This window comes from Gavialis gangeticus, unplaced genomic scaffold, assembly GCF_001723915.1.
Source record: "Gavialis gangeticus isolate Ggan-Ray unplaced genomic scaffold, GavGan_comp1, whole genome shotgun sequence".
NCBI classification, from domain to species: Eukaryota; Metazoa; Chordata; order Crocodylia; family Gavialidae; genus Gavialis; species Gavialis gangeticus.
In genome coordinates, this window is record NW_017729022.1 from 105,791,654 (window position 1) to 105,800,835 (window position 9,182).

The following is a 9,182-nucleotide window of genomic DNA, read 5'->3' on the forward strand; positions in this document are numbered from 1 at the left end:
TTAGCTTTTTATTGTTAATATTGAAGCAGTATTGTTTTGATATGATACTGCTCTTAAATTAAAACCATTAAAAGCACATCTGTAGTATTTGAGGCTCCAAAGGGTATAGACAGGCATTCCATTGCCATCCTAAGAATTTCCAGTAAACTTGCAGAATTAGGAAGAAGATATATATATATTCCAGCTCCCTGGTTGGAGTGCACAAAGTTGCCTCAAAGGTGCACTCTGCAGCCACACTTGCTGCTTATGCCAGAGGCAGGGGACAGCTACATGGTCAGCTGAGCCATTTGCAAGGGGACAGCAGTGCTGGGTGACCTGACCACCTATGCAGCAGCAAGTTATCGGGAGGGGCCATTGGAGGGAGGTGATAGAGAGCAAGGTACTGGAATACTGGGGACCCAAGAGACTCCTAGTGTACTATGTGTAACTGTACAGCTATTACCTATGGTGCTAAAAAAATCTCTCTAGAGAAATTGTTCTTTGAAAGATACAGTACTTCACAGAACAACTGCTTTTATTCCACAAAAAACACCTCAGTACATGTGTACTCACATTTTGAGACAGGAAAAAGCATATTTCTCAACACAGATGTAACTGCTGTTCATGGCAAGACTTCCCACCCTCCACCCCTTCTGTGCAAGCTCAGTTTCAAACACCTGAACTGTCCTGTAGAAGTAAATGGTGTGTGGGTGATGTTATGTATCTGTTTACCTATTGCAAAACTGGGCTTCCATCTTTCAGTATTTTTGAAGAAAGGTGCTCAAAGTATACCTGATCTATTTCAGCATAACTTTCAACATAGCAGGTAAAAATGTGGAAGTTAAGAGGTTTTGACTTTAACAAGCTCAAATCTCCTCTTTTGAACAGTGCTCTGATGTTGCTTCTTAAGTTTTGATTTTATCATGCGAGACTGATTCCCTGTTTTCTAGCACATTCCTATAGAATGGCTGGGATGACCATATTTACTTGCATACTAGCGCACCTCTTTCCTTCCCAGTCTGCCCCCTCCTGCATGCATTAAGTAGGGAAGCTGAGTTACTGTCCAGGATGGAAGCACTCTACTTTGATTCCTTCTCCAGTATAGCAGCTGTTGCATTACTGTTCAGACGGTGAAGGTAGTGAGTTGACTTAATAGCTCATTCTACTTCACTCCGGAGGTGTTAACCTCTCTCTCTGTGTCAAAATAATAGTTTTGATGTTCTAATCAAACTAGCCCTTTTTTTAGGGGCAGTTTTGCTTTCTGCTAGCTGCTTCTGGTCTCTCTTCTTCTCTTTTTTACAGCTTTGGAGACTATTTAGCTCTTTTTCAGAATCATAAATCCATGCAAGGAGACCAGTCTTGTGGAGCAGCTAGGTTGTAGCTTTATTTAGGAAGGAAGGGCAATGAGTCAACTGAAGATTAGGCTCTGTTCCTGCTCTGTACAGCCATAACTCTCTTTTTAAATCTTTTCTCTTTATTCTGCCTTTCCAAGACAAGGTGCATATTCTGTTCTGGGGTATACAGTACTGTATTTTCTCATGTACTACGTATTTACATTTGAATACTTTTTCTTAACTTAATTGTCTTGCCCTCTTATGCACTATAGGTGTGATGTCCTTGCATGTAAATATTGTGTACTGTATATGTGGTTTAAGTGTTGAAAAGAATGTGGGTAGTCAAGTCTTCCATAGCTTGGTTTCAGTTTGTTTCAGAAATTTTACAACGTTGGCCTTGGAGCCTAATCAATAATATTTTCACAGAAATAATGATACAAATGGTTTGCCCCCCTGGTTTAGGGTTGTCAGGCATGGGTAGTTGAAATAAAAACCTAAATGTATTTTATGAGAGAAGATTTAGGAGACAGGATATGTAGTGGGGTTTGTTTATAAAGCTGTAGGATGTTAAATGCTTAAGGCTTAAATAGAGAAGTGCATTGTGTACTTGGGGAAGTTCTTAAAATATTTTTACATGTCTAATAATATTGTGTGTGACCTCTTTTGCATAGGTGTAAACTGTTCTACAAAAAAAATAATGAATTTAAAGAAAAGGGCATAGGAACACTGCACTTGAAGCCTGCAGGAAACGAGAAAACTCAGCTGTTAGTGCGAGCAGATACCAATTTAGGTATGTAATTTCCTTCTGAGTCTGGCTTATCAATTTAAACTTCACTGAAGAGCATTGTGACTTGTGACGGGTCCTGTGCTGTCAGTCATTGGCAGCTCTCATGAACTAATAGTATTTCTTGCATGTTTGTAAACACCAAAGACAAGTAGTGCAGTTATAATGTGTCATCTTAACAGTTCTGTATATTATGGCATTCAGAGGAGTTTTGGCAAGTGCTTTCCACTCCAGGCTTCTGTTTATTTTAGTATAAATCTGGCATATAGCCTTGAAGACAGGCCAAATGTTGTTGCAGAGAAAATGTAAGGTTACAAAACTCTGAATGTCAGCTTACGTCCGGTAAGCCTTTCTGTTTATGCACTTTTTTGATTATATCTTTAAGGTAGGTGAATGTAATCAACTGATAAAGGAATTGAAGGGGTAGCTAGCTTTGGAAAATTCTAAAGGTTCAGTGTTGAAACAGAATATGATAGTCCAAAACGATTTAAATAAATAGTTTTCAAACATTTTTCATTTGTGGACCCATAAAATACTTTGAATGGAGGTGTGGATCCCTTTGAATTGTAAGTGAATATTCTCATACTTTTGATTAATCATAGTTATCTTTCATGGACCCTTTAGACAAACCCCCACAGGTTGAAAACCACTGATTTAGAGCAATAAACACAAATTAGATGCTTCCTGTAAGAGCCAGTAAAGCACATAAAAATTGTAGTGTGCGAATTTAGCTTCCATAAATGACAGAATAAAGGATTTATTCCTTTGGGTATAGCAATGGGATGTTATACTAAAGGTCACTTCCATTGCAGCCTTCAGTACTTACAGTATGTGAAGATTGAGTTGGTTTGGAGATTGTACAAGCAACATTCACTCTTATTAGAGGTGCACTGATTTTAAGGAAAATTGACAGCATCAGCAATCAGCTCTTTGGGTTGATGTGGCTGATAAATGCCCCAGGCATGCGTGCAGCTGCTGCGCAGCACGCAGGAAGCCAGGAGCACATCCTGGCAGCCTGGAGAGCAGCCAGGTCCAGCTGGTAAGTCTGTTGTCAGGGAAGGGATGAGGGGGGCAGATCAAGGGAGTGGGACAGGGGCAGGCACTGCATAGCTGAGGCAGGGAGCTGGATGGAGCTACGGCTCATCCAGGGGGCATGGGGAGGGGGGTGGCAGCTCCCATCACTGCACGCACCCTGTAAGGGCATGGTGGGGCACGTCCCTGAATCTGTGCATGGGGCATGGGTAAGCTGCTGCTGTGGGCTGGGACTGGGGGGCAGTGCTGGTGGGGGCTAGGCTGGAGCTGTGCTCAGGGCAGGCGGTGGTACTGGGAGTGGAGATGGGGGGGGACTACAGCAAATTTTGGGGTGGCTGCAGTCCCACCCCTGCCATAGCCTCTTCCTACTGCTGCCACCGCCCACTCCAAATGCAGCCCAGTCCAGCCCAGCCCCCTGCTGGGAAGACCCCAGCACCGCCTTTGTCCCACATGCTGATCCAGGGGCACACAGCCCCCCTGCTCTCCTGTGATGCATGCAGCCACGGGAACCACCACTGCCTCCCCGCACTCCCTGGACAAGCCATTGCTCTGTCCTGCTTCCCACCCTGGCTGTGCAGTGCCTGCCCATGCCCCAGCCCCACTCCCTCCCTCACCGCTGGGGCCACACCCCATGCCCCTTCCCTCCCCCCTTTTCCCTTCGCCCACAACAAACCCTGCTCTCCACGCTGCCCGGCTGCATGTTGGCAATTGGATCTGTATCAGCTCATATGGCTCATTAAAAATCAGCCATTGGTATGAACCCCAAAAATCTCTGTTGGTGAACCCCTAACTCTTACAGAAGGTAGTGTGCATTAGATTGATACTTTATTATATTGGTGCTGTGGTGTGTTTGTGTGTCCATACTTCAGAATGTTAGAAAAAAATTGTCCTGGCAGTTCTGAACAAATGTGTTTGAAGTTTCTTGCAGTTCCTTAGGATCCATCTCCAAAATAGTTACTTAATGCAGCTTTTTCATATGCCTTTTTTTTTTTAAATGGCTTCCCATGAGCAGATGCATTAGAAGGTCTCTTCTTTTTCAGATTTTTTTTTTGGAATTAGTGTTCTGGCATGACTGCAAATTCAGTTTTTCACCTATATTGACACTTCCTAAGTTTGCACACAAAGTGCTCTAATCCAAATGATGCACACTTTTTTAAATAGTCTTCACAGTGTCCTAAATTCCATTGTGTTGAAAAACTGATCTGAAAGGGAAGATGAAGATTGAATTGCCCTTAAATATTGCTGCTGTGTTCTGAATTATTTACCATGCTTTTGAAAACATTGTCTTCTATTCATACATATTGCTGTTTGTCTGTTTTTATTTACCAATACTCTAGCAGTAAATATGACCCTTAAAAAATTATTCACTTATGCATAGTATAAACCACACTCTGGGAATACATTAGTGAGTTACTGAATCAACCGTCTTATCACAAAGACGCATCATGTTCTATAACAGCTTATCCAATTCTAAAGTAAAAGCTATTGCATGCTAATTCTTTGGTGCTCACAAGACCGTGCTTGACATCTCAAATAATCATTTTATTTATGTCTGTGAGCTTGGATTTCGGTTTGTAATTCTTATTCAGCAGGAATTTAAATGTGGGACATTTTACCCACTTCAACTGCAAAATAATTTACTCTGATAAAAAACCTGACTCTTGACTATAACATGCTGCTTTTACCACTTCCTCTAATTTTGGTATCCTGTCATTCCCTAGTACCACATATAGCTCCCTACAGCCACAAATCGTAAAAGGATTTAGCACAGGCCCTTTTGTTAAAGGGTAAAGCAGCATATTCCAGTATCTACTGGTAGAAAGACAAAGGTACAAGGCCTCAACTTGCCTATACCTTTAGTTGGTCAGTGCTGCTATTTAGAGATGCATACTCAAACTGAAGATGTTTTGGGTTAATGCTGCTTTTGCATATATCTGTTCTACCTTTCCCTGCCCAGTCTGCTTCCTGCCCTGTGCTCCCTGTCTAATCTTTTGCTGTGCCTTCTGCTTCTGGTCCTATGTGCTGCTATGCTGCCCATGCCACTTGTGCCACATACTACAGGTTGGCTACCCCTGCTTTACACTATTCGAGTTATCCCCAGCAGTATTTCTGAATTGCACCTGCACCTCTACCACTTTTTGCACACAGAGCAAAATTTCTCTAATCATAACAATTTGCTGATACTTCACAATGTTATTGGACAAGCAGAGCAGCACAGCCACAGTCTCTTACAGGTGTGGGGAATAATGTGGAAAAAATTATTACTATTTCAGTCCACATTTTAGCTAAAATCCCTGCTTTGTAAGTTTACCAATATCACGTTAACTTTTTTTTCTTAAAACTTGTTATTTTAACCTAATAGTGTTGTTGGTTTTTTTGTTTGTTTTTTTGCCCCACAAATGCAGGCAACATACTCTTGAATGTTTTGATTCCACCCAAGATGCCATGCACAAGAACAGGAAAAAACAACGTTCTTATTGTCTGTGTTCCCAATCCACCAGTTGATGAGAAGAACCCCACTGTCCCCATCACTATCTTAATAAGAGTGAAAACAAGTGAAGATGCAGATGAGTTGCACAAAATCTTACTGGAGAAAAAGGAGGCTTAAAAGTGATCTGAAGAATTTTTGCCAAACTGCTGCTGCTCTTTTTTTTTTTCCCTCAACTTTGTTAGAATACTTAACTTTCTACTCTGACGTTCTAAGAACTATCATAGGAATTCTGGAAGGTTTTGTGGGGAAAGCTAAAATGGCTAATAAACATTTTAATAGAACACGTGTCAATCTGTCCTCCCTCCCTTTTGAAATGCCTAAATGCATGAACTTTATCTGAACAAAATGTACATGCTTAAATTGGAGCATTTCTTTGTAACACTGAGCAAAAATGACTGCTGAATGGACTACAATCAGGAAAAGTGTGGTACCAGACATTTCTTGTAGATAGATTTTACAGTGCAATGTAGTAACCTCCTGTTCTTGAAAAGGGAGGAGGTTAATTAAACTCATGAAACTATATTTCTAGCCTGAATAGAATTTTTTAAATATAAAATTGGTGTCAACTTTCTGGTAAGAAGTCTAAACTTTCAAACTCAACTGAAATCATATCTGAATAGCAAAGCTACTGTAGGTTACAGTCCTTAAATTTGGAAGGACAACTGTTCTTAACATTTGGAGACTGCATTTTTCGTTCTTAGAAGAAAATGATTTCATTGCTCTCATTATTCCTGTTCATTGACTGTAGCATTACTGGGAAGAATTGTCAGTTTTGTTGTGCTTCACTAGGGTGCAATAGTGTCAGCCGGAAACTGGAACAGTGCATTCATTCAAACCACAACTGGCACTACCTGTTGACGGATCTTAAAAATTAAGAATAGTCTCTCTTTCCTTAGGTATGCTTACCTACTCTCCAGTTCATGTTTCCAATGCATTCTGGGGGAGTTGTATTTCAATTTTCCAAACTGTACCTGGTCTTTTGATAAGTCTTGGTGATCTTAGGATGTCATCTTTTATCAAACTGAATTTTGATGTCCATTGACACTTTTCTTTCTTGTAAAAGTCTCTGAATGTGGCCAGGATCCTGTCTGTTAAACTTGAGTTATAACACTAATACATAGCTGAGTCTTCCCAGATGTAATATAGCAGCAATACACCATATGCTTATATCCAATATTGATAAGTACTGTAGAGATTAGTTGTAATTTTATAGCTCTTGGGACACTAATTGTTCTGGGCTTGCAGGAAGCGCAAGGTGTGAAGGATGTGGCTTATACAGGCTAGAATTTTTTAAATTTGAATTTCAGTGGGGAAATATTAGATCTAAATAGAATCAGAGCTGGCAGGGATCAAAAGGATAATTTTGTCTAATCTCCTACATAGATGCAGGATATGCTGTTCCTAAAAAGATTAGTAGTGCAAGTTATCATGTTTTTTTTTTGTTTTTTTTTCCTCGCTCATTTCCATCTGTTTGTGAATGGCTGCTGCCATCAATCTTGCATCATTTCAAACCTGGTCCCAGGTCATTGCGACTCTAAAAGGGCTGGGAGGAAAATATTTTTTTTGTTTCTTCTATTCCTTTGATGTCCCAGATATTAGGAGCCCAAGTCCAAAATCTGTTTTATGGGATGCCTTGCCACTAAGTCTGCTTCCAGTTCTGATTTATTGGGGAACCCAGTAAGCTATTGAACAACTGCCAGGTTGTGGCAGTTTAAACCATACTCCTGTGCACTATCCAACTGTGTCCTGCTATGGGAGTGGAGGGCAAACACCACCACCATTTTGTCCCTTGTGCTGTGAAAAATGTCTACTACAAGGGTTGGCAACCTTTCACTAACAGTGGGCTGAATCAACACAGCTTGGTCCTAAAGCCTGTTAGAGGCAGCAGTTAATGTATTGTGCCACTAGATGGTGCATTTCTTCAGGGCAGGTGGTTAGCAATTTTTTAGGCTGTGGGCTAGGATGACCCTGGCCAGGTCAGGTGTGAAGGCAGATACTAAGACCCAGTTTTTGCTGCTTCTCCCCCACCAAAACCAAATGCTGCTGGAGCTGCACATGTCTGCAAGATGCTTTAAATAGCTCTGCAGGCTGGATCTAGCCTATAGGCCACAGGCTGTTGGCCCCTGGTTTAGGGGCTATGTTTACATTTGCTATCCTAGTATACTTGGCAGGCCAAAAAACTCTTCACATGCTGGATCTAGCGCACAAACTAGGTTGTCAACCCTTGATCTAACACAACGCCCTGACTTATTCTGGTTTCATGTGTGGGAGGATTATAGCTGCTTCTCTAAAAATGAGGAGTCTGCCTCGTAGGACAAGAGAAGTTATATCCTCCAATTTGCCTACAGCTCAAGTAGAAGAGCACAGACGGGGAACTCTAAAAGGAGCTGCAATCAGCCTCCCTCCCTTACCACTTGACTAGACAAAGCCTCCTGCCCTTTGCTTGCTTTAAAAAGCAGCTTCCAAAGCATAAAAGCATTTAATGTGTCCAACTGGAAGGAAGCTTATACCAATTTTAATGTAAGTTGGTGCCTTTTCTGCAGTTGGTTAGGTATCTTAGCACTAAATGTATGTATGGTTAGCTCCCTCAAGGTTTTTTGTTTGTTTTGTTTTGTTTAATCTTTCCTGCCCCCTTGAAGTTTTGCTGGTACCTGGATTTGAATAACTTAATGGTTTTGCTTGTTAATTTTGTGTGAATGAGAATCAGAATCTTGTGTAAGTTGTTACAGGCTCAGGTTGAATGGCTAAGGGCTCAAATAATTTTGCTTTTGTTGTTAGAATATGATGTCTTAATTAAAAATAAATCTCAGTGAAAAAAATTGTTCTTTAGGCTGCAAATCACTGGATTTGAAAGGGAATACTATCCTTTTGTGATAAGCAGACTTGTTATGCACCTCAGACTTTAAGAGCAATTATGTATTGGACTGTTACAGGTGTATCTGCCTGGTATTTGTTTACTTTCTAAAGTGCAAGTAAATGTAGTAACAATCTGCTCTTCAGCAGTTGAGATATGGACCAATTAACAGAGTGATGATTTATTAAGGGAGGCAAATTAAACTTTCCACATGGCCTTTGCACAACCATCCTCACTAATTTGCCTCTGAAATTAGGCAAATTCGGGATTTTTGCACATGAACACTAGCTTGCTTTTTGAAGTTGGGCAAACTGAATAAAATGGTTAATGATATGATGACGTACGCATGTGGTTGCAAAACTTGTTTTTTAAGATGTGATTGTATGTTTACCAGTGTGGGTGAAGGGTACAAAAAAACATGCTGGAAACTTTGCACCCTACAATGCCCATTGTAGCAAATACTCATTTTTCTATTGTACTATGGCAAAGAGTGATTGAAGGGAGTGGTGCACTGTGTTCTCTAATCATGCATGTATTTGTCTAAGTAGTATGGAAAACCCCAATGAGAGAGAAGAAAAGATTTTACTCATTTTGACGCACGAGTGTTTTATATAAAAATCTCCCTCAAAAGTAAAGTGTATGCATAAATGTAAAATATGAAAACCATTTTTTTAAATTTCCTAACCTTCCAGTTTTGTTTTAAAAACA

General features: G+C 40.6%; 1 protein-coding gene across 1 annotated transcript in view; it reads left to right on the top strand.

Moving 5' to 3' along the window:
* The window catches only part of NUP50 (nucleoporin 50), a 42,708-nt gene extending 33,765 nt beyond the window's left edge, over positions 1-8,943 (top strand). The window contains exons 6-7 of the mRNA XM_019515918.1: positions 1,985-2,103; positions 5,535-8,943. Of these exons, the coding sequence (XP_019371463.1) occupies positions 1,985-2,103; positions 5,535-5,737 (322 nt within the window). The 3' untranslated portion in view covers positions 5,738-8,943. The remainder of the gene's footprint in view (positions 1-1,984; positions 2,104-5,534) is intronic.
* Positions 8,944-9,182: the final 239 nt, after the last annotated feature.